The sequence below is a fragment of the Otolemur garnettii genome, unplaced genomic scaffold (assembly GCF_000181295.1).
Source record: "Otolemur garnettii isolate 467f Iridium unplaced genomic scaffold, OtoGar3 scaffold00014, whole genome shotgun sequence".
NCBI lineage: Eukaryota > Metazoa > Chordata > Mammalia > Primates > Galagidae > Otolemur > Otolemur garnettii.
The window spans coordinates 16,848,461-16,872,979 of NW_003852409.1; the positions used below are offsets into that span (position 1 = coordinate 16,848,461).

General features: G+C 50.4%; 1 protein-coding gene across 3 annotated transcripts in view; it reads left to right on the top strand.

Annotated features, from left to right (window-relative positions):
- RGS3 (regulator of G protein signaling 3) overlaps positions 1–24,519 on the top strand; it is a 124,176-nt gene that overhangs the window by 34,103 nt on the left and 65,554 nt on the right. For all 3 annotated transcript variants that reach the window (XM_012802440.2, XM_023510559.1, XM_003785237.3), the window contains 7 exons: positions 3,146–3,227; positions 4,067–4,172; positions 5,063–5,414; positions 6,270–6,309; positions 11,085–11,281; positions 13,587–13,670; positions 19,273–19,384. In XM_012802440.2, the coding sequence (XP_012657894.1) occupies positions 3,146–3,227; positions 4,067–4,172; positions 5,063–5,414; positions 6,270–6,309; positions 11,085–11,281; positions 13,587–13,670; positions 19,273–19,384 (973 nt within the window). The remainder of the gene's footprint in view (positions 1–3,145; positions 3,228–4,066; positions 4,173–5,062; positions 5,415–6,269; positions 6,310–11,084; positions 11,282–13,586; positions 13,671–19,272; positions 19,385–24,519) is intronic.

Consider the following 24,519-nt stretch of genomic DNA (forward strand, 5'->3'; position numbering starts at 1 on the left):
AAAAAAAAAAAAATAAAAAAGGAAAAGAGTCAGGGAGGGTGAAGGCAAGGGATATCCAGGCTGGAAGGGAGGTCAGAGGTTGTTTTGATTTAAAAAATATAAAGAAGCCCCTCTGTCTGTTTTAATGATCAGGCTGGAATGTGGGTCCTGACTCCTCTCCTTCCTGATAGGATCCAGGGAGATCCCCAGAGGGGCCCCTGCCCTGGCATTTGCCTGCTAGGGGACCTGAGTGTTCTCCCTCCAGCCATCCCCACTCTCTGCCCTGAAGCCCCCACTCTATGCTCTCTGCCCTCCTGCAGCCAGGCAGAGCAGCCCCTGCAACCCCAGCATCTGGAGGCAGAGCAGTGAAGCAGAGAGAGCACTGGGTGAGATGTCTGGAAGTCCTTGGTCACTTTGGGACTATGGGCCAGGAGACTGGGGCATACTGGCCATCAGAGTGGGGCCAGGCATGATTGTGGGCTGGACCCAGGGCTCCTGTGTTTGAAACCAGTGCAGAGTTGAGAGCGCCAATTTTTTTGTCAGACCTGAATTCAAATCTAGCTCTGTTCCTCTTTGATTGTGGATCTTGAACAAGTCACTTTACCTCTCTGATTCTCAATCTCCTTGTTAGTAAAGCAGGGATAATAAAAGGCTGAGAGTAAAGGGGATGGCACATATGAAGTACCTGGCTGAGCATCTGCTGCATGTATCTAGGAAGTGTTCAGTACATGGAGGTGGGTGGGGATTGAAGTCTAGGCAGGACAGAGGATCAGAGACCAGGCAGGAGTACAAAAATGAAGTGCAGGCTTGGGCGAGCCCTGGGAGCAGTGGCAGCTCCTGCTCTGGACAGGAAAGAGCAAGAACCACCCCCAGGAAGGACAGCCTCTGCCAGGAGCCAACGAGGAGTCAGGGCAGGGCTGCCTCCTCCACCCCCTGACCTTGAGAGGCCCAAGGTCAGAGAGGAAGGCTGGGAACAGGAGGGAGTGGGAGGGATGGAGAGGGTTCCACTTAATCACTCTGGGCCTTGATTTCCTTCTCTGTAAAATGGACGTACTAAAACTAGCCCTGTGTTCCCCTCGGGACTGCAGGGAGGGCCTTCTTTGGACACTACTCTCAATGTGGTTGGTGATCATGACGGACAGACCATAATTCTGCTTCATTTGTGTAGTCCACCCCTCACTCTGAGCTAGGAGTGAGGCTGCTTCCTGACACCCTCTCCTTTTCCCTCCGCACCCCAGCAGGGATGGACTGCTCTCTGGGCAGCCTCTTCCCAGGCTGGCATCCATCAGGGCAAGGGGGCTCATTCACAGTCCTACTTGGACAGGGACCAGAGCCTGGGAGGGGAGGCTGTCCTCCTGGAGCCCATGCCTTCTCTCCAGACTCAACTCTGGAGCTGTTACCCCAAAACAGCTTGCCCAGAGACCAGGGTGCTAGTGCTTGTTTTCTGGGCAGGAGGGGCTATGGCCTGTGTTGGGGTGGGAGTGGGGAAGCGCTAGAAAGGTTTCAAGACCCCAGCTTCTGCCTGGGTTGAGGGTGGCTTGTGAGACACCTAAAAATTCCTCCGGGTCCCATGGATCGGGCCAGCCCCTTGGCATCTTCTCTTGGCCTCAGGTGGGCCTGACAACTAGTGGTCATTACTTCCCTCTAGCTTTCCCCACTCGCCCCCCAGTTTGTTTTTCTTTCTTTCTTTCCCATTTTTTTCTCTTCCTGTCTTAGCTGCGTGTTTTCCCAGAATTCTTATGGGAACGGGGTATTTTCCTGCCCCCTCCCCCTTCCCCTTGTCTGTCAGATTTCCTGTTTTACAAAATGCTTTGAATCCAGGCCCGAGGCTGGTGGGAAGCAGAGCCTCAGGGGCCCCAGCAGCTTCCAAGGGCCTCTGTCAACCCCAGCCTCCTCCTACTCCCCTTCCACCTGCCGGCCTTGGGCTGGTGCACAGGTGAATGCAGGTGCCCAGCCTTGGAGAGACAGTCCTTAAAGGAAGGAGATAGAAGTCTTCTGTCAAGGCTGTTGACCTTGACCCTTTCCAGATTTGCTGAGCTGGCTTCTTCCTCAGTTAGCCTCACCAGGGCCCCCTCCAAGTCTTACTTCTTTTACAAAGTCTCTTAGGACCCCACTGAACCCCTTTCTTGGCTTTTGCTCCCTTAGCCCAAGTAAGCCAGCAGATAACTGCCTCCTTCTGCAGATGGGATGCTGCCAGGCTGTCCTCGTAATAGCCCTTGCTGAGTCCCTGCTGTTGTGAAGGGTGGTACCTAAAGTCAAAGCACAAAGGACGGTCTACAGCACAGTCCTCATGTTTTGCTCTATTGCTTTTGTGCCCTACTTTCCTTTGGAGACCAGGGAAAGTGCTAGAAAGGCTTCGGGACCCCATGTCCCTCAGGGAGCCAGAGACCAAGGCTTCATGCCTCTGTACCTCAATAGAGCTTGGCATGCAATAGAAGCTCAATAATTGTGTGTGGTTTGAAAAGAGCATCCAGATAGCAGGACCCTTTCATGGGACATCTGAAAGTAGGGGTTGGGGAACGAAGCACACGGGCCTCCACAGGCACAGAGACGTCTGTGGCTGGTTCAGGGGCCTTCCGTGCCTCCCCTCCCCCTTTCCTTGGGAAACCTCACTGACTGCCCCAAGAACCCCAACTCTCTGACCCCTTGTCCTGAGGCTGAGTAAATGTGACCCAGTTCTCCCTCCTCTGTGCTCTGGGAGGGCAGCAGTCAGGCTGGCTTTGTGTTTGGCCCTTAGCACAGGGCCAGCTCTAGGCCAAAGCTCTATAAGCCTCTGGGAAAGAAAGAAGGGAGGAAGGCAGGCAGTGGACCACAGGCAATGGAGGTGTGCAGCACCTCCACCCAAGGTGGGCCCTTGGATAAAGGACTGGGGAGGCTGGGGCTGAGGAGGGTAAGGTTTGCCCTTCCAAGACCTTTTTCATCCCAGGTCCTCCTTACGTTGGCCTGGGTTTACTTCCTGAGCTCAGCCTTCCTGGTTGGCCCACAAGCGAGGGCCCAAGATGCCTGGGCTGAGATAGGGACAATGAATGGCTGGCTCGCTCCTTCTGGGCTCCAGTTCCCTTGGAGAAGAGAGTAGCTCTTGGGTGGGGCCTGTGGGCTTCCTGACCTTGGGGTAGGGGTAGCAACCTCTGGCTTCTGGAAGTGATTGGGCAGGGCTGTGTCCTAGATCACCATCCCGAGGGGGAAGGACGGCTTTGGCTTCACCATCTGCTGTGACTCTCCCGTTCGAGTCCAGGCCGTGGATTCTGGTAAGTGAACAGTGGGTGTGGGGAGGCCAGCTCCGCTTGCCTGCCGTGTACCTGGGCTTTGCAAACAAGAGCCTGGAACAGGAGCCCCAAACTGAAGCAAAACGTCCTGGTTTTTTAAAAACGAAAAGAATAATATTTTTAAATGACCATAGGTGAAACCAAGGGAAAATATGCCCACTTTCTTTGGGTTGTTTTTATCAAAATGAAAATAGGTTTTTATATTTTGTTTTTCTATCAGTTTAAACAGGAACTAAACCTATGTTTACAGTAATGGCTGCATGGGAAAATGAAAGGCATTTATTAAAACTACTTAGAATCAGTATTTTATCTGATACCAAGCCCAATTAGCACTTAAAAATAGTCATTCCTTCCTGGCTTTTCACAAATAAAAACATTGCTCTTAATCACAGAGTGAGCATCGTTAAGGGCAAAAACCAGGACTTTAGTGATCAGGGTGTCCCCAGTGCCTGCATGGGGCTGGTGCTTAATGAACGGGGTAGGGGGTTGGAGTGAGTGGAGTGTGAGCCTGGCAGCAGGGAAGTGTTCTCAAGGGGCTTGGAGGCTCTGGGGAGGGAGGGGGCCTGGGGGAAGGAGGACAGCAGAGCTGTGAGCCAGCACCGGGGGAGGCAAGCAGGGAGGAGGTAAGGGCAAAGGGGTGCTTCCCTGAGAGGCCCCTGAGAGCTGCCAAGTTTGGTCCCTCATTTCACAGTTGAAAAAATGGAGAGAAAAAGGATGGTCCTTGTCTAAGGTCACCATGGAAGCAAAGGACTCAGGTCCTTTGAGGGGGACTTGAGGTTCAGGGGGAGTGGGCCCTGAATGGCTTTTCTTTGTCCCTGCAGGGGGCCCGGCAGAGCGAGCAGGGCTGCAGCAGCTGGACACGGTGCTGCAACTGAATGAGAGGCCTGTGGAGCACTGGAAATGTGTGGAGCTGGCCCACGAGATCCGGTGACAGGGGGCAGTGGGCGGCCCCGGGGCCTCAGGCTGACGACACACTCCTACCCCCAGACCTGGCACACTGCCTTGCCCTGCTCTTGTTAGTCCCTCCTTTGCCCAGCTGTGAGCAATTCACTTTGTTCCTCAGGGAATCAGTTTCTTGGCCTGAAAATGGAAGGCTCAGGCTCAGAGCAATTTTGGATCCCAGAGCAAACAGCAGGGAAGAAGCTCTCAAACAGACCCTGTGGTTCATGACAAGGCTCCAGAGGGTTGCTTTCCACTTTAGCTAATTATTTCTGCTACTGAAGAGCTGAGTCCATTCTTTTATAAGGATGGGTAGATGTTGCAAATGTATCAATTGCATAGTCAGGAAATTATTTATTTATTTATTTTTGCAGTTTTTGGCTGGGGCTGGGTTTGAACCCGCCACTTCCGGCATATGGGGGTTGGTGCTCTACTCTTTTGAGCCACAGGCACCACCCAGGAAATTATTTTTTAAAATGTTTGGGTCCCCTGAATTTTGACCCCCTGGGGTCAAACTCTAATGGTCCCATTTTAGGTTTGCTTCTAGAATGACGAGATGAGGGGTTGCACTCAGCTGGCTTGCTTAGTCCTAGCTGCTTATATCTTGCTCATGACCGACATCATCTCCAGTTGAGTATGGTGCTGGGTCTTGGCCTCAGGGTCCTTCTCAGCCATACTACCAGGCAATTAGAGTTGACCTAAGAAACCCTTTTGCTGTTTCTGCTTTAAATGGCCTCTTACATCCCTTCCTATCTTGACTCTAGGGGCTTCTCCCCTGTGTCTGCCTCCTCCTCCCTTTCTCTTCCTCCTAGGCCCCTACCCTGGCTGATATTTGTCTTCCCCAGGCTTAACCTTTCTGTGTGGTCCCCAACCTCCAGGAGCTGCCCTGGTGAGATCATCCTGCTCGTGTGGCGCATGGTGCCCCAGATCAAGCCGGGGCCAGATGGGGGGGTCCTGCGGCGGGCCTCCTGCAAGTCGACACATGACCTCCAGTCACCCCCCAACAAGCGGGAGAAGAACTGTACTCACGGGGTCCAGGCACGGCCTGAGCAGCGCCACAGCTGCCACTTGGTGTGTGACAGCTCTGATGGGCTGCTGCTTGGTGGCTGGGAGCGCTACACAGAGGTGGCCAAGCGTGGGAGCCAGCACACCCTGCCTGCCCTGTCCCGTGCCACTGCCCCCACCGACCCCAACTACATCATCCTGGCCCCACTGAACCCAGGGAGCCAGGTATGAACAGCTGGTGTGGGGGAAGATGAAGGGCATTGGGTTCCTGTGGGAGGCCAGGAAGACTTGAGGACTGAGTTGTGTTGGAGGAGCCTACAAGGGGCAGGGAGAGTCAGGCAAGGAGATAGCTCTGGCCTCTGTGAGGCTATCTTGGTCAGAGGACAGAAGGTCTATGTGGCTTCAGGACACAGATCTAGGAGCAGGGCTAGAAGATTTCAACATGGAAGAATGAAGAGCTTTCTACCAGCCTGAGGTTTTCCACAGTGAGATGGGCTGCCTTGGTAGGCAGTGAGCCCCCTGTCATAGGAGGTGTGAAAGAGTGCATGATTATATAGTGAGAAGATGGAATTCTTGCTTTAAAACATTAATCCCATGGGATATACTGGGGAAGAGGTCAAAAAAGTTTGAGAAATAGCCTATTCTTTCTTCCTCTTCTGAGATATTCCCAATGCCAATTGGCTTATTCCAAGCTCTGAAGGCACCTGCAGTGAAGCAGGTGGTTCATCCGTGTTCAACCCAGCATTTCCCAAACATACCCTTTCCGGCATGGCATTTAGCATCCTACCTTTTCAGTGTTCCATGGGACATAATTTGGAACAAGCTGCTATAAACGAAGGTGGGGACTTGCCAAGGGGTTACACTTCATGGCACATAAAGCTTCTTTCAACTCTAATATTCTGGGATTCTGTGTCCTCTCCAGGCCCCCTCCCTCAGCTGGTTAGCAGAACTGCCACCTTTCCCTCATGCCCTGAGGTGCTCCACTTCCTATTCCCCCCACCCTGGCTTGGTGTCCAGCAGCCACTGGGCTGTCCTGCCTGTTTCTGGGGCTGAGATGGTGCTCCTGTTTTTCCTTTGCAGCTGCTTCGACCTGTGTACCAGGAGGATACCATCCCTGAAGGTGAGTGGGCCTCTGCTGTAGGGCACCCCAGCCCAGAGAGACCATGGAGACCAGTAGAGGCCTGGCCCAGCCTCCTCTTCTGAGTTCAGAGGCCTTTCTGATAGAGTCTGGGTCACCCAGCACATTGACACAGACTCTTTCCTCTGTGTCACAGACTCTTTCCTCTTTTCTGTACCAGTGCCTTTATTCCTTGAATCCAGAACTGAGAAGGAAGACAGGGGATCTTACCAGGATAATCTAAGAGTTCAGAACTCAGGCGTTCGGTTGAGGTTCACCCAGTTTTACTGAGCAATCAATACCAGTTAGGGGCTGTAGGCAACATGCATGGGCCTGCATGGAAGGGAGTCATGGAGTTTGGAGCTGGGAAGTCTCAAGGTGAAAGGTTAGCCGCGTAACTTTGAGCAAATCATATCCCCTCACTAAGCCTCGATTTTTTCACCTGCAAAAATGGAGCTAATAATTCTTACCTCCAAGGGTTGTGGAAGGATTATGTGAGAAAATGGTGTGAGTAGCAGCCTATACATGGAGAGAGGGTACCCAGAGGATAGTTGTCTTTGAAGTGCACAGGTATCTGCTGTTTCATGCGTTCTTCTCCTTTAACCTTCAAATCCTGGCTGGGGATGGAAGCTGGGCTCTAAACCAGTTCCTTCTTCCAGGAAGCCTGAGATGTCTGTCCTGATGTTGGAGCTGGCTGGGCATCCTGTGAGGCCCTCTGTGGGTCTGTGGAGAGCTCTGGCTCAGCAGTCCAGCTGGCACCTGCAAAGTAAGGATGAGCCAGGTAGCCTGTGATGCTCACCTTTGGTGCACTCTGAGCCCTTCCTCTGGTGCCTTCTCTGGTTCACTCTTGAACTCCTTCCTTGACAGTGGGGCTTTCACAGTCACTCACAGACTTGCTTCCTTGCCATTTTCCTCTATCAGTGGTGTGAAGACCATGCTTACAGTGGGTACGTGGAGAGTGCTTGTGCCTTGCTGGGTGCAGAGGGTTCCCATTAGGCTCAGGGTTGCTGATGGACACCACCTTCTTTCTCGCCAGTCTGGAGCATTTGGGCAGTTGGGCCTGGCCTGTTGGAAATGAATCTATGTTCCTTGTGGGGAAGAGTCTGATAGAGATTCAACCATGAGTCTTTAAAAAGCTTTAGTGGCCATATTAGGTTAGAGTATAGATTCCACTGCTAACAGGGACTTTGTTAAGGGCAAGGCCTGGGCCTTGCTCATTTCTGTGGGTCTGTCCAGTGCTGGATCCAGGACCTGGCAAGTACTCAGTGAATTTCTGTTGAGTGACTGAAGGAGGATGACTCTGGTTGCCTCTAAGCGTTTGGAGGCTGGACATGGAGGAGGGGAGCTGGAGGTACATGTTAGCTGCAGTGGGCACACGAGCACAGCAGGTCCCTTTTAGTCTGAGAGATCCCTCTGTGTCTTCCAAATGACTCCCAAATGGTGTCAGTGTTTCATTCCCTCTGAAGGTGTAATACTTAGTGAATCAAGAAGGGCATGGTCACTTAGCTGTAGGGAAAGGGGCAAGTAAGGAAATGATGATGATGTTAATAACAATGGTAACTTTTTGAATGCATTGTATTAAGATCTTGACCTTACTTCATAATAATAATCCTTTTGGTATCCAAGGCCATCTTTGCTTTTTACCAGGGATCAAGTCTTCATAGCTCCCTGTCCTAGCATCAGAAGCAGGGGTAAAATTCAGGGCACAAAGTGTCCCTTAAACACACTTGGGGTTGTCCAGAGATTAAGGCTGTCACCAGGGTGCCAATTTCTCAGTCCTCTTCTGGTTGGGCTGTCAGGAGGTAGCCTTTCGGGAGGAGTGTTGAGCCAGCCTGAGTTGAATAGGAGGGAGGGTTGAGCCATTCTGAGTTGAATAGGGTCTGGTGCCCTTCCGGGGCCTGGGGCGCCTGCCTGGCTGTGGTTGGCATGTTCCTCAGGGCTGCTGGTGCCCTGGGCATTGTCCCCTGCCCTGTGAAGGTGGCCTGGCCTTAGAGTTGCTTACTGCAAGGGTAGGGTGGCTGCCAGACCTTGCCTTAAAATCCAGGAGGAAAGCTGGGTAATTACTGTGTTTGGTTAAGGAAGCAGGTATTAGAGAAACAGGGAGTGATATAGGGGTTTGGATCAGAAATTGTACGAGGTAGTAGGTGGGAAGTAAATATATTTCCTTCACAGAGCTCAGTAACTGGGTTGCAACCTGGCCTGTTCTAAAAAAAGATACTTCAAAAATCTGTTTTGGAGATAATACTCTTGCCACACATCATCCAGGAGTGGGTGGAGATTGGGGCACTAGGATGAGTGTCACATGGGTTGGGTTGATTCTGACTTATATCACTTACTGGCCAAAGTCACTCAACCATTCCAGGCCTCAGTTTCCTTGTCCATAAAATGGGAGTAAGTAGGCCTTTCCTCTCTGAGGGAAGAGTTCTGTGTCAAGTATTATGACTCTTGAGGCCTTAGGTAAAGATTCTGTTACAGCCCTGGGCAGCTGATCTACAGAGGGGATGAATTTTTTTTTTTTTTTAAATTCTGAGACTGGGGGCAGCATCTATAGATCATGACCTTTGAAAATGTTATCTATTTTGCCTCAGTCCTCTGCTTGTCAGTCCCCTGCTTGTGTGGTTTTGCCTTCTCTGGTCTGGGCTTGGCCATATTAAGTTAGGCTGTCTAGATCCAGGCTGACTCTGGGGTCTATTCACAGTGTGGTTTGAGGCCAGCAGCTCCGCCTCTCCTTCTCCTAGCCCTGATGGGTGGATTACTAAACAGTTTAGGGTTTGTGATAATCCCTCATGCACACATACTCCAGTAGGATCCCTTTCCTACCAGGTCTCTGTGTGAGTTTCCTACTGGCCCTGGGGCAAGTGCAGCAGCCATCTGTGTTATGTCCCCTTTGCAGTGGAAAAACTCTGACATGGGGAAAGGGGCTGGGGCGGGGAAGAACCTGCTCGGGGTTGTGAGCCAGTCCCTGACTTGGGGAGTCAGAGTTCTGGCTTGGGCGGGAGTCTTATCCAGCTCCAATCCAGTGCAGATCTTGAGACTCAGCTGTGCACCGTCTTCCTTTCATCTGCGCCCCCCTCAGGCTCATGATCTTTCTATTCTTAAAGCCACTCACTCAAGAGGCAGGAAGTGGTTTGACTTATCATGGTTTGAATACTGCTCCCAGATTCGATTGTAATCAGTGGTCACTTGCTGGGGGGAGTCAACTTGTTTTTCTCACCAGGCTTGGTGAGAAGGGGCATGGCTGGGGGAGGAAGCAAGTGTGAAACCTTCTGAGTTGAGTGTTTCCTTTGAGGCCGTGGGCCTTGCGTTGGTGGGGAGCTTCCCTGAAATGTAACTGGGGTCAGGCCACCTGTTCACCACTGGCTGCCAGGCTGGGGGTGGTGGAAGGAGGCCTGGGTCCTGGGCCCCAGGTTGGGCATCCAGGTCAGGGAGGACTTGTCAGTTCCACCTGGCAGCAGGGACCCCCTGGAAGGGGCCAGGCACGTGTGCAACCTGATTGCTCTGGAGTTTGTCTCCATCTGTTTGCATCCAAGAATCCCTGACTTTTCAGCTAATCTATGTTTTGTCCCTCTGCCCTTTTGATGGGACATAATAAAGTCCTGCTCACCACCCCTTGTTCAGGTGAGAGTGTACGTCCAGCAGTGTCCCCTTAAAAGAGACCCCATGCAGCTGCACTTCTGCTCTCTTCCCTGAGGGTGGTTTCTCCCTTTTGTTCTCTCCTTTTTCTGATGACGATAATTTGTGAGCTGGTGGCCAAGTAGAAGTACCTCCTGGATGTGGTGAAGTCTGAGATTCCCAGGGTTTCATGGGACTCCTGATTTCAAGTAAAAGAATCACAATAACAAAAGCAACAGTAAGTCAGCAGCCAACTTTTATCACAGGCTTCATAGGTCACAGGCACTCATCTAAAGACTTCACTTAGAGCATCTCTTTGTATTCTCACTGCAGGGAGCTTGGCGCTATTGTTAGAGTTGAGGAAACCAAGACTCTGAGGGTGAAGTAAGTTGCTCAAGGTCCCCAGCTAGTATGTGGGGGAGCAGGATTTGAACGCAGCCATCTGGCTTCAGAGCTTGCACTCTTTACAGAGACCTGGACAGCAGGGGCCTCCTCTTACTCTAGACTGACTAAAGTGAGCCAGGTGGCTCCAGCCCCCTTGGCCAGAGAGGGCGGACTCCCATACATCCCGGGAGAGCCCTCGGTCTCTGCTACCACAGCGGAGAATGTGTCTTTGTGTCAGGGGGCTGGGAAGTAACAGAATGGGTGAGCTGGGCTGGTCCTGTGCGGGGAACAGTGGGGATGGTGGCAAGACAGGGGTGGGGCACATGCCCTGTCACACAGAGTGGTCATCATCTCCCCAACTGATTTTCCCATGTGAGACTGTGGGCCCAGTGAAGCCAGATCTTCTGATTTTTCAAATAGGAGATATTTCTTGATTTTTAAAAGTATGAAGTCAAGATGCTAAGTCTGCTTTGGGCCCGGATCAGCAGGAGGGGACTGCTGCCTCTATCCTAGTTGGTGGCTTCCAGCTCTGCTCTGGGCCCTGGAGTTGCGCATTGGCATGCCAGCATCTCTCACTAGAGTGGAAGAGAATTCTTTGAGGCCTGAGACTTGTCTGAAGCCTCCCTGTAGTCTCAGCACCTTGCCCAGGGTCCAGCCTAGAGTAGAAGCCCAGTAAATGGTTGTGGATGCAATGAGTCTGTGTTCCCCATTTCTACTACAGATGAACAGGCATTTGCAGGGGTGCTGGAAATGCCTCACAGTCCCCCATCTCTGTTCCGCAGAATCTGGGAGTCCCAGTAAGGGGAAATCCTACACGGGCCTGGGCAAGAAGTCCCGGCTGATGAAGACAGTGCAGACCATGAAGGGCCATGGGAACTACCAGAACTGCCCGGTCATGAGGCCACACGCCACGCACTCCAGCTATGGCACCTACGTCACCCTGGCCCCCAAAGTCCTGGTGTTCCCAGTCTTTGTTCAGGTGAGCTTGTGTGTAGCCTCTATGGTTCCCTCAAGAGGAAGTGAGAGAAAAGAGGGCTTTTGCCCCGGGACTCCAAGGATGTTGCCTCATCCTAGGCCTGAGGGAATTCTTTGGGGGCTTAGAGGGAGGATACATAGGAAAATGTGGGGCCAGGGGAGCCTAGCAGTAAGGGAGTCCTCTCCATCCTCCTCCTAACTCCCCCTTTATCTGGAAACGGGGCAAGTGAACAATAACTGCTTGTTGTAATGTCACAGGGCTGGTTTGCTGAGGCTTCCACTTCCTGGCTCACCTGGTGTTGGTGACTGAAGGGGACCTTGAGGCCTGGCACTGGTGTCATGTCTGGTCTCCTTGGTCTCTAGGAACACATCTGGCCACTACTTTTTTTTTTTCAGTTTTTGGCCAGGGTTGGGTTTGAACCCACCACCTCTGGCACATGGGTTGGCGCCCCACTCCTTTGAGCCACAGGCACTGCCCATATCTGGCCACTATTAGTGGCCTGAGATTCATTATACCTCCCTTTTCTTCTCCCTCTTCTTCTTCCCTCTCCTCCTCTCCATTTCTCTCTCCTCTTTAAAAATAGCCTTTATTGATTCCATCACCCAGATATAACATGTAAACATTTAGATGTCTTTTCTGTGTGCGTGTACACATTAAAAACACAAAACACAACACATCTTATTCTATATTTTATATCCTGTTGCCTCTGTTAAATGAAAATCGTTAAAATCATTTCCTACATCATTAAATGTTCTCTGAGCCTGTGTTTTATAGAGGTTGCACGTCCCTCTATTATGTGGACATACTACATTTATTTCACCAGTTCCCTGTTCAGATAGTATGTCTCCTTTTTTTGCTATTGCAAATAACTCTATGATAAAAATCCTTGTGCATAAATTGTGTCTCTGGTTATTTTCCTGGGGAGTGATTCCTGTAAGTAAAATGACTAGGTCATGGGTTGTAAGCATTTTGAAGGCTTCTTAACTTAGTTCCAGAAAGATCCTATTGCTTCACCCTCTTATTAGCAGCGTGGAGGTGACCCGGCCCTTAAGGCTCTGTTTCTGACCGTGTTTTTCTCTTTTCCCTGACATCCCAGTCTGAGCCTATTCATGTCCAGTGAATCTTAGAACTCACTGTGTTAGGGCACAGCGCATCCCTGGCAGGTCACGTACTCTCCTTGGACATACCGTTGGTGGGTGTGGCCTTTGCCTTTCTGTTGGTCTCTTTCTTAGGATGTGACACAAGTTCTTCATGTCTATGGGGGCTAATTTTCATAAGAAATTAAGTATGGTTTTTTAAAAGTTATGAGAATGTTTAAATTGTGAAATATATCAATATCTATCAAAAATAACATAACCCTTAAATGCCCAGTATAAAGAATAATTCTTCTTGACCCTCATGTCCTCTCTTCCCATCAGAGGTTCCCACTAGCCGCCTTTAGGGTCATCATTTTCTTGGGTAATCATTTCCTTGCTTTTCTTTGGTTTTACCGTCTCTGTATGTTTCCCTAAATAACATGTTTTATTTTGCCTCTGGAATGTTATTTGATTGGACTGTGTAGATTCTTCTGGGTCTTGCTTCTTTTGCTTCACGTTGTTTATAAGAGCCATCAGCCTGTGATGTGTAGTTGATTTTAATTTCACTATCTTTGTGTAATGTCATGTACTTAGAGGCCATATTATAAATACACATTCACAAGGACAAACCCTGCCGGGTGATCCAGAGCTTGGGGAGCTTCCTCTGGGCTGGGCTGAGTTGGGTGATGGGCTGGGGTGAGATATTTGAGTGAGAACTGGTCTCTGGGGAAACGGTGGCTCAGAAGGCATCAGGTCAAGTGTATTATGCAAACAGAGTAGGGGCTGACTTGCCCTTGAAGGGACTCAAGTGACCAAATCTCTTGGCATGTGGCTCTTAGGATGCCTCCTCAGGCTGAGGCATGGACAGGACAGCTGGAAAATGTGTGGGGGCTGGAAGGGCCCAGAGGAGCCCTGCATAGGGGACAAGGAGCCAGGGGTGAGGTCTGCAGGGGGCCTAAGCATGTGATTGGACTTCCTGCCAAAGATCATAGCTGTCATGGTGAGAGTTGGTGGGGAAGGTGTCAGCAGCAGTTCTGCACAGGACAGGAACGTCTGTCTTTCTGTTTCCTTCTTGCATATGAGGGGGCGTGTGGTTCGCGGGTTGGGAGAGGGCTGGCAATCTTCTCTCTGGCAGAGGGCTCTCAGTGGCTAGCTTTGACAGGCCCCCTCCGCCAGCAGCCCCACCAGGCCTCTTGGAATTGCCCGCTCAGCTCAGCCTCACTCTGCTTCAGCCTCTAGATCTCTGTAACCCTGCCCGGACCCTCCTGTTGTCGGAGGAGCTGCTGCTATACGAGGGGAGGAATAAAGCTGCCCAGGTAAGACTTTCATCTGTTTCCCAGGTGGTGTTTCCTGGTGGGCTTCACTGGTATCCTCTAGGCCCATCACTTCTGTCTCCTTGTGGTGGTCTTAGATGTATACAAACTCAGGGTAAAGGAGAACCAGAAAGTACCCCCCATCTCTGCGGCCCTCCTTACCAATTGGTTACCTAGCTTTTTCTTATATGTTTCCATGATGGGGAGCTTGCCTCCTCTCAAAGCTGTTTAGTCCATCTTTGTGGCTAGAAAGTTTCCTCAGCCCCTAAAGACAGCCCATTGTTTACCCCAGGAAATAGAAGAATTTGCTGTGGTGAGTGTTACTTGGGCGAGTGAGAAGATTAAAGCTGTTAGCCACAGTGAGTTTTTAGAGGAGCATTGGTTACCCGAGTTGGGGGGTAAGAAGATTAAAGATGTTAGCCACAGTGAATTTTCAGAGGAGCATCGGTTACCTGAGTTTTCTGGGTCTGTGTTAAATCATAGACTCTGACACATGAGTCTATGATTTTTCCTGGATTCCAGCTTTGCCAACAAGGTGCTGAGGTGGGGCCATGCCACTCTTCCTGAGAGAAACCCATGCTTTCTGATAATCGGGAGACCACCAGGCACTCACATAGTCCCCAGAGCTGGTCAGGTTCCAGCTTAGTCACTGAGTTTAAAACCATGCGGAAACAGAAGTTGGTGCACTGGGATCTGGCTTGGCTACCTGGGAGCCATGGGTAGGGCAGAGGGCTGCTGCAGGTCAGGCCCTGATTCAGAGCTGGTATGGCTGAGTCAAGTGGCAGCTTGGGGTAATGGAAAGATCAGGAAACTTGGAGGCAGGAAGCCTCTATCCAGCCCCAGCTCTACTGCTGGCTTGCTTGTGAATTCTCCCTTGTTCCTCAGTCTTCCCATCTGAACAGTGGGTATATATGTATTTGAGGTAACCAGGGCAGGGTCAGAGGTTGACTGTTGTCTAACGGCCCTTTCAGCCTCAGCCACTCTGGGATACTATGTGTGATTGTGGCTGAAGCAGGAAGTTGGTTTTGTTTTTTAAACAAGCAGACCAGGACTTATATGTTCCAAATGAACCTTGTCTTTTTCAAGAGAGCTCCCTAGGGACACTGTGTGCTTATTTCTACCCCTCAGCATTGCCTACTATATCTCTGGACTTCCTCTCCGTTTGAACCTCCTCTTTGGGAAACTTCTTAAGGATGTCAGCACACTTAATCTGAGATTCGGCACATCTTCCGAACTGCCTCGGTGGGGGTGAAACATCATCTGCCAAGGGGGATTTAAGTTTCACGACTGAGAAATCATCGCCTGGAGCTGTGTTTATGAATAAATCTGTGATAGAGCTCAGTTAGGTGTCCAAGGGTCAGAAAGTAAGGTGTGGCCATTAGTTCACTGGGCTCCTAAGAAGGCAGCTAGAAATGGCAGCCACCTGTAACATACACACATTAATTACATTTGCCCCTCTGTCTGCTCACCATTAAATCTGCAAACAAGAAGCAGCTATTGCTGATCCCCACTGTGCAGGCATTTTATACACTTGATCCCAATGAGTTCTTACAGCACCCGCATGAGAGGCACGGGTGTTCCTAATCTGTAGTTGGGACAGCTGAGGCTCCAGGGAGATGAAGTGAGGCCTGAGGGTCTCGGGGCCCGCAAAGGACGGAGCCAGGATTAGCATGCCAGCTCTCTCTGGCTCAGCATTGCTTTCCATGACCCATACTACTGCTGGCATGTTTGTTTAAAAACAAACTAAGGAGCACAGGCTGAAACCATAGCCTGGTTACAGTTACCATTTGTCCACAAAATCTTTGCTCATAACTCTGTGGAGCCTTAGAGACCAAGAGACTCACCCTCCTTTCCCTGACCTCCCTGCCTTGAAGATTGAAGGAAACTATTTGAAGGCAAGTGAAATAGATATATTCCTTTTTCTTGAAGTATTATAGCAACCAAATATGTGGATCCTGGTACCCTATCATATTACTCAGGCCAAAAAAATGAACCAATTCAAGAAGGATTTGGATAAATTCATAGAAACTCAGTGTTGGTTGGGCCCTCAGGAGTCATCCATTCTAGTTATTTCCTGTGACTTTTCAGCTAACAGTTTTTGGTCGGTTTGTGAATCTGCAGGGGCAGAAGTCTGAGCACTGGTTTTATTACTGGAGAGTGGCAAATAGTAGGAAGTTCTCCCTTATGCTTAATAGAAATCTTCATTTCTGGAATGTCCCCCCTTGGTTCTTTGTCCCTTCTCTTCTCTGGGCATGCACAAGTTTGCTAATTTCTGTGAGGCGGTCCAGTCCTACACACTGAACTGCCCTCATCGTATCCCTTCCCAGAAGTCACAAAGTTGATTAAGGTGCCCTGAGGTTAAATCAGCATTTTGAAACTGCCTCATTTTTATTGATATAATATAACACAGCATAACACACCACTACAATACAATAGTTACTGAGCATCTACAGCACAGCTAGGCACAGCACTAGGTTCTAGGAATACCGTGAAGCTCAAGACAGACACACCCTCACTTTGCACACTGACTCATGGAGTTTAACATTAACTAAGGCATCAAGGTCTTTTCTACAAACCCTGCCCTTAGTCCAGATTCCCAGGAGGAAGCTTAGTTAGGGCCACTTAGGAGAAGCCACCCTCCAAATTGTAAGGACTTCCTAACCAAGGGATCCCTCAACCCTTAACCCTTTGGAGAAACAGATGTGTCCTTGGAGCAAGTGTGGGGAAGACACCTGGGGACTTCCATGGCCTGTTGTGGAGGGCAGCAGGTAACTGGGCCATGGGGATCAGTCCACTGTAGCTGCTATGGCCACCACTGGATCCTGGTGGGATAGGAGGAGTCCACACGCCCTCCCCCAGCATGCTTCCCCTTCTGCCCTGCCTCCAGCTGTGTGCCAGCTCTGGCCTTTCCCTGACCCAACCTTTGGGGAAATTCTTCATTCATGCCTTAATCACTTCCTGTCTAGACCATATTCTCAGCTCTGGGAGTCTGAGCGGAGCTGTGGCCTGGGCCTTTTCTCACCTTGCCAGTGGCTCCTCCCTACCGACCCTCTTTCTAGTCTTCTCTGGGCCTGGATCATCATTTGACTTTCTAGGCCCCTGATAGGTTGTCTCCTCCCAATTCTTCCCCTGCTCATTTCTCCCTGGGTCTGGAGGTGATGGGCAGATTTCCCTGGAGTCGGGGATGTGTTTTGCAGAAGCTGGAGGGTTTGCCCTGTGTTGCCAGCTAGTTTAGAGCCTTCTTTGCGTTGCTTGGACTTTGAGGTCTTCTCCCCAGGCAGCCAACCCCTTGAATCTTTCTGAACTCTGAGATCATTTTCTTCTCCTCCCTGAACTTTTTTTTTTTTGTCTCCTTTGCTCATATTTTTGATGTGTGTGTGGATTCTTCCACGTTCCATAGGCATACTGCTGCCTGTCTGTATAGGGGGAGCTTTAGGGTCTGCCAGGCCTGTGTAATAGTCCCTGGTTGTGTGACTGTGGACAGGTCACTTGGCCTCTCTGAGCTTAGGGTCCTCATCTGTAACTGAGAGCAATGGTGTTATTTACACACAGACACTAAGTGTTTCACAAATGCAGGCTTCTCTTGTGCTTCATTGAGATAGGGCTGTGGTGGGAAGGGGTTGGGTAGGGTCACCACCAAGATCCCTGCCAGCCTTTGTGTTTGGGCCCCATTGGAGAAGCTGGAGCCTCTGAGAACTCCTGCTCAAGGATGTCCCCCTATTGTCTCCGTGGCCCAGATTTCCTTCAACCACTGTATTTGTGCTATACTCAAGAAGCCAAGGGATCCTTTTATACATTTCATATATATTTAAATTACAAAATAACAGTCTCATTGCAAAATAATGCAAATTAAACCACAGTATATAAAGGAAAATCCTGTTTCCCAGAGTGAGGGGTGGGTTGAGTATCTTAGGTATTTTTTAAAAAATGTAAACATTGGCTCAGTGGCTGTAGCTCAGTGGTTAAGGCACTAGCTACATACGTCAGGGCTGGTGGGTTCGAACCTGGCCTGTGCCTGCTAAACAACAATGAGAACTACAACAACAAAAATAGCTGGGTGTTGTGGTGGGCACTGGTAGTCCCAGCTACTCGAGAGGCTGAGGCAAGAGAATCGCTTGAGCCCAATTGTTTGAGATTACTGTGAGCTGTGATGCCACGCACTCTACTGAGGGCAACATAGTGAGACTCTTTCTCAAAAAAAAAAAAAGTAAACATAGATGTGCAGATGTATTTTATAAAATTAGATCATACTTGAGGTGTTTTTGCACATTGTACTATTTCGACTTATGATAGATTTCTATTTCTGTACTCGTAGCTCTACCTTTTTTTTATAGTTGCATCAAATTCTACCATATGAATTTGCATAATTTATTTTATCCATCCTCTCTTGATGGGCATTTATGTTATTCTTTCTTTACATGTCAACAATGCTGTTGAAAATATCAGTATATGTTTAGATATCCTTAGAAAGTATTTCAGTAGGACAGAGTGTTAGAAGTAGAGTTGTGGGGTGGTCTTTAAAAGTTTGATCACTAAGTGTCAACTCAGTGCCTGCCAAGCCCTTCTGGCTAATTCTTCTTACTCCAGAAGAGATGAAGTGTTGGGTTTTGACACCTCAAGGGAAGTTCACGTAATTAATAATACTTTGTTTTCTTTGGAGAACCTAAAATTGGAGTTTATTACTTTTGACTAAAGGCCACTTTAGGATTTACAAAACAAAGAACAGTGTACTCTTTAGTGGCATTAGAGGATCAAGTGGATTTTTTTTTAGCATAAAACTATGCTGAGCATGCCTGTTGGTTTACCTATAATGTCTAAAAATAGCTTTTGCTTTTATTTTTGGAGCAGCTAGCGCATAAAAGAGAGAAAAGTTATGAACATGTCTGTATTGGAGCGTAAGTAACTAGCTTTTTCTTGAGCTGCTTTCTCATTAATGCAGTTAAAATTATCTGCAAGGCGTTTGGTAATATCCCTGCACGCTGTGTGCCACTTCACTTCAGTCTCAGGAGAGCTTGTGGAAAAAGCCTGTGAGTGACAAGGCAAGGACTCTTCTTCCTGTTTGAATTGATGAGAAAACTAAGGCTTGGGGGGGTTCAAGGAACTTCACCAATTTTTTTTTTTTTTTTTTTTTGTGATTAGTGAGCAACAGAGCTGGGACAGGAGCCTCATGACTTCTGACACCAAGTCCAGTGCTCTTTCAGTCAGATGCTTACAGTAGAATTAAAACAAATATGGAACATCTTATAGCTCAAGGTCAATTCCAAGCTATGAATGCTGGGCTGGAGACTCCAGGGCGTTTGGTCAGAGAAGTGAGCCTGAGGGCACTGGGCTGTAGAGAGGCTTGCAGAGACCATCTGCAGGGAGGGTGATGTGATGACCTTTTCTTTCTTCTGTTTTTTCCTATTCAAAATGTAGAAAACTGGAGGGTGCAAGAGCCATCTCTCCACTGCAGGTCAAGTCTCTGCCCTTGGCTGTAGCCACATCCCACCCCACTCCTGGTTCTGCCTGAGATAATGAGGATGAGTGACCTGAACCTTCAGGGGAGGTTGTGGCTCCCAGCCTCCCGGAGACAACAGGGCAGCCAGTTTGCTGTCTTTCCATACAGGTGACACTGTTTGCCTACTCGGACCTGCTGCTTTTCACCAAGGAGGACGAGCCTGGCCGCTGTGACGTCCTGAGGAACCCTCTCTACCTCCAGAGTGTGAAGCTGCAGGAAGGTAAGCAGGTACCCAGGTACCCGGGGCTTCTCCCCATATGCCCGGAGTGGCGCTGCTCCGGGAACCCTCTGGGGTCCGGCACTCAGCGGTCAGTGGGGCATTTGAGTATGTGCTATTGAGCTCCCTTAGCTGGTGCTCTCAGATACTGGCATGTCTTCTGATATGCCCTGAGCTTTTCAAGGAGGCTTTTTCTATTCTAGAGACCTAGGGAGGCTATGGAGCAGGGTGGGAAGAGCTTTGGACTCAGACAGACTTGTGTTCAAATCTTGGCCCTGCCCCTCCCTACCTTCCTCATGTAAATGTGGATAATAATAGCATCTCAGAAGGTTGTTGTGAAGATTAAATTGGGTCATAAATGCAAAATGCATGGTTCACAACAGGTGCCCAATTAGTGCTCGTTACCACATCACAGATCTGTGGACAGAGACTACTGCTTCTGAGCTGTCCAGCCTGAGCCCAAGCAGCCGGGCACAGGTGCATGTGGGCACGTGGAGGGAATCTCTAACCCAAACTTTCCACCGTGCCCTCCTCCGCTCTGGGGACGGGAAGCCAGCTGGGAGTATCTGTCGGCGGTTTGGTTTGGCGCCTGAGGTCTCTGCTGAAAGGGGCTTGATTTCCTCTCCCAGATTATGAAAACAACAACAGACCTGTTTGAGGGTGGGTGACAGGGGCAGGGAGGAAAATATTACCCAGCGAAAGAATTCTGTTTTGTCGGGTTTTGCTCCAGGAAAACTTCCTGACTGTTGCAAACCCATCCTGTGTGCTCGGTGCCCTGGCTGTTCCTCCTCCTTGGAAACCCGGTCAGTGTGAGAACCTCCACTCTCACTTCCCCACGGGAAGCCACTTACGACTTCTCTGGCTCTGGCTTTCTCCTGCATAGGGAGGGGAAAAACGAGTCCCCTCACTCGGGGACAGCCAGGAGCAATGGGAAGGAGCAGTCCTCTGAGCCGCTCTAGCTCAGACACTGGTGTCCCAGGAGCTCTCATGTGCCTGCCAGAGGAGGGCAGGTTAGTGGCTCCAGCAGACTCTGCCCTGGGCTTCCTGCTGCTCCCCTGACTGCCCAGCTTCCCCTACATGCCCATTCTTCCCTGTCCTCTCCCAATCCCAGCTCAGTCACATGGGGAAGTACTGGGCAGGGGGCATTGCTCAGGGTGACAGGAACAGAACCTTCACTCTGGGTGCACACTACAAGTCTGAGGCGACAAGCTCAGGATCCTGGTTTGCTCAGCTCCCTGCTACAAGAAGGGAGGGGAGAGAAAGGGGGGCTCAGACTGGCTACATGTTGGAGGTTGGGGCTAGGGTGGGGGAAAAGCACAGTAGCTGGGTCTGAGGTTCTGGGCTTAGCGCTGCTGCTGCTGCTATGTGACTTCAGCTGGTCCTTTCTCTCTTCTGGGCTTTAATTTCTCTGTCTGGGAAATAAGACTTGGGCAAGCCCTTTGAGTTTCCTGCCAGCTCTGATACCCCCCCACCCAAAGTTGCTCTCAGAAGCCAAGCAGTGCCTGCCCATATACCATCTTGCCTCCACCCCTCAGGGGGCCTGATTAGGAATGGGGATGTGATGGCCTAGGTGGGTAGTGTGGGGCCTGGAGGTATTGCAGAGAAACTCTCTAGATGCTGAGCTATGTGTGCAGGCTGGTTCCCATGGCTTCCTCTCCCAGCACATAGTGGGCTGGCTAGACAAGGGTTGAGGGTGCCCAAGGCAACACTTCTCAGGAGAGATGACCATGGCCATGAGAGCCCACTGGGTTGGTGTGGGAAAAGGGTCTACATATGTGTGCGTGTCTGCCCTGGATTTGTTGGGCAGATTGGCACAGACCTTAGGCCTGAGATGGTTTTGAGCAGACCTCCCGGGAGCCTGAGAGCTGCTGAGAGGGAAGGAAATGGCTTCATGACACTGAGCAGTCAAGGTGCACATTCCAATGCTTACATTTCTTTCCAGGCACCAGGGAGCTCTTGCCTCTCTCCCCCTTCTATCCCTACTCCCCTGAGATAGGCTTGTGGGTCTGGAGGTTCACGGAAGTTTAGTGACCCCTTCTCCTGCAGTCAAGAGTTGGAGCCACAGGACCCAATGTTCTGAGTCCTGGCGTCCAATTTCCTGCCTGCCTCCCCTGTGCCCCAAGAGACCCATTGCTACAGCAAGGGCCAGAGCGAGGCTTTTAAGAGATGCATTTGGGGCCTTAGCTGGAGCCTCTGTTGGCAGAATGGTCTCTGATTAACATTACTGACGCCTCCTTGGTTTCTTGTTTCAAGAAACATGTATGCAGAGTTCAATTTGGGGTAAAGAAAAGAGTAAACAAGGAATATACCCAGCCTTTCCAGCTGACTGGCGCTGGCAGGGCCTGGCAGAGGAGAATCAGCCCCACCTTAGGGACCAAGGACTCCTTCGTGTGACTTGTCTGAAGAATCTTTAGCACCACGGGTCAAGTATACTTCCAATACCCAGCATGGGGCACAGAACAATGTGGCTAGTGCATGAGTTTGTTGGGTGAATGAATAAATGACTAAAAAGGAGACCAGAAATACCTCCTCAGCTCCAGAGCTGGGGGGGTGCACCCCTCCCTCAGGGCTCCTGGCTGGTGGCCTATTAAATCCTGCTTGCCCTCCTCCTGCCCAGCTTCTCCCAAGCTCCAGCAGGGCTGAATGGCAGGGTAATGGGAACAGGCGGAGAGCTGGCGCTAACAATTGGGACATCTCCGGTCAGACGGGCCCATTGTGGTCTCTTCCTGCCTCCACCGCCCGCTGGCTTTGGTCTTCTTTGTGTTTCTGCCTCCTAGGCAGCCAGCATCACGCCCACAGTATGTCCTCCTGGCCTGCTCAGGTCTCTCAGAAGTGGCCTGGAAATGTTCAGCTGATGCTTGGGCTCTCCGCCCACGTCGGAGAGCCAGCCGGGTACTCAGTTTCTGAAACTCATTTGTTTAGGTCCTAGCTGCTGGGACGCTTGAAATTAACTCTTAATTGACATTTTCTGAGCATGTCCTGTGAGCCTACCTCAGTGCCAGCCACTGAGGTGACAGCAGTGGAAGGGCCATCCTGCCACCTCTGGAGCTTGTAAGTGTGACACTCTGGTCAGGATTGTAGGCTATGAAAGCAGATCGCCCTAGGTTCAAATCTCAGCTCTGTCACTTACTGCCAGCCTGAATCCAAAGCTCAGTCCAAGTTGTTTCCCTCCCTGGGTCTGTCTTTTTATCTGGAGAGTGGAGACAACACCTCTCCTGACTTGCCCCAGAGGATGAAGAGGGTTTGGCGAGTGACTGAGTTTGGGATCTCAGACCCGGTGGGAGAAGGATCTGGGGAAATGGTGCCGGGATCAGACGTGGGCTCTACTCAGCCCCTGACTAGGATCTCCCCTGCATGGTTCATGCATTCCTTGGTGGGAAGTGAGGCCTACTCTGGGAGCAAATGGCTCCTTGTTGAATTTCAGAATGGCAGAGACAGGGGAGTGTTGAAGGGCAACCCAACGTGTGCTGCCTCAGTGTCCCTCTTCTCTACACGAGGCCCCAGTTCTAATGCTCTGGCAGAGGCTGTGGTGTCTATCCTGGTCAGCCTCTGGGCAGCCTGCTGTCTGGAAGCAGCTGCTCCTCCCTGGCATCCTGGGCTCCCTCAGCGTGTTGTTCTTTTGTGAGGCTCTGAACCAGGCTGTATGCCGCCCATCCCGTCCTTCTCTGCAAGTGCTGCCAGCACAAGGCTGGGATGGGGAGCAGATCGTGGTGAAAGTTTACAGTAATCAGGGAGGTCAGAGCGGCGGGGTGGGGGTGACACAGCACAGAAAAGTTGTCAAGGCAATTCAGCAGCCCTGCCCTGCCCTGGGGACTGTGTCTTAGGGTGTGTTCTCCCAACCTCACCTCCTGTCTGCCTGAGGCTCTCATCTCCTGGGCTTTCCCCTCCCTTCCAGACCCTTGTCTTTCCTCACTGCCAGCTTCTAGACCCCAGATTTCTGTTATTTTCTTACATAGATCTTTGTGGCTCTCCCTGGACACTAAGGTCTGCTTCTGGAAAGGCAAGGAAACGTCCCAGTATGTTCTAAACAAAAGAAACTGCCTCTTATTATCTCCACCCTCAGCAACACAAGAACCAGCAGAAGCTTTGAAATGAGTATAATTGTGATGGATGTGTTACTTAGGTCAATGTAAGCATTTTACATTGTATATCAAAGCGGTACCCTGAACTCCATAAATGCAACAATGTACAAAGTTATGGTTTAATAAAAAATAATAATAAAAAAGATATTACAGCTTTCCTAAATACGATGAGTTCTTAGGCAGGGCTTCCTTTCTCCCAGCCCATCTCTATGTGGGGAGAAGCTGAGAGATTTATTCTCTCAAAGTCCACAGTGAACCCTCCATTTACTTATAAGCTATTTTTTATCTGGCTGGCAGCCCCTGGCACTCAGATAATTTTGTCTAAGTAACTGTTACATGCCTGCTGTGAGGGGATCTGACCTTTGCCCCCCCCTCCCCCCGGGGCCCTCTCTCACTGCTTTTCTTAGGAATTGGCGTGGTCCACAATCTCTATTTTTACGTTGCCACCTTCTCTTTGTAAAAAATGCTGGTTCCTTTGACAATGCCTTTGCTTCAAGTATGTATTGAGGGGGCTGCTCTGAGCCCAGCACTGGGCCTGGTGCCATGAGAAGATGGGGGGCTGGGTAGGGCTTCCGTGGTGGGCATTTGAGAGAAGTGTGTGGTGGGTCAGAGTATGGCTCTGGGGCCACTTATTTAACCCATCTGTGCCTCAGTGTTCTCACTTGAGTCATGGGTGACAAGAGCCCTGTCTACAGGGGGTTGTCCTGAGGGTCGAGCTTATATGTGGAAAGCGTTTAGAACAGTAGCTGGTGTGTGGCACTGCGGCACTCTGACGCTCTACAGCCCTTGAAGTGTTTGCTGTTGCATGTGCTATGTGGTTGCCTCCCTTGACAGTGACAGCCTGCCTAGTGAGGCCAATTGCTTGGTGGGAGTGCTGCCAGGTCCCAATGAGTGGCTGTAGTGCTGAGTGCAGGCGTCCAGGAGGAGGTGGCAGGGTGGCTTCTCCGTCACCTTGCTCACTCTCGAGCACAACTTGTGCTTCTCCATCTCCCTGACTTTCTTCACCTCCTGGTGAGCCTTTTCTTCTCATCTCGAGCCCAACTTCAACAGCTGAAG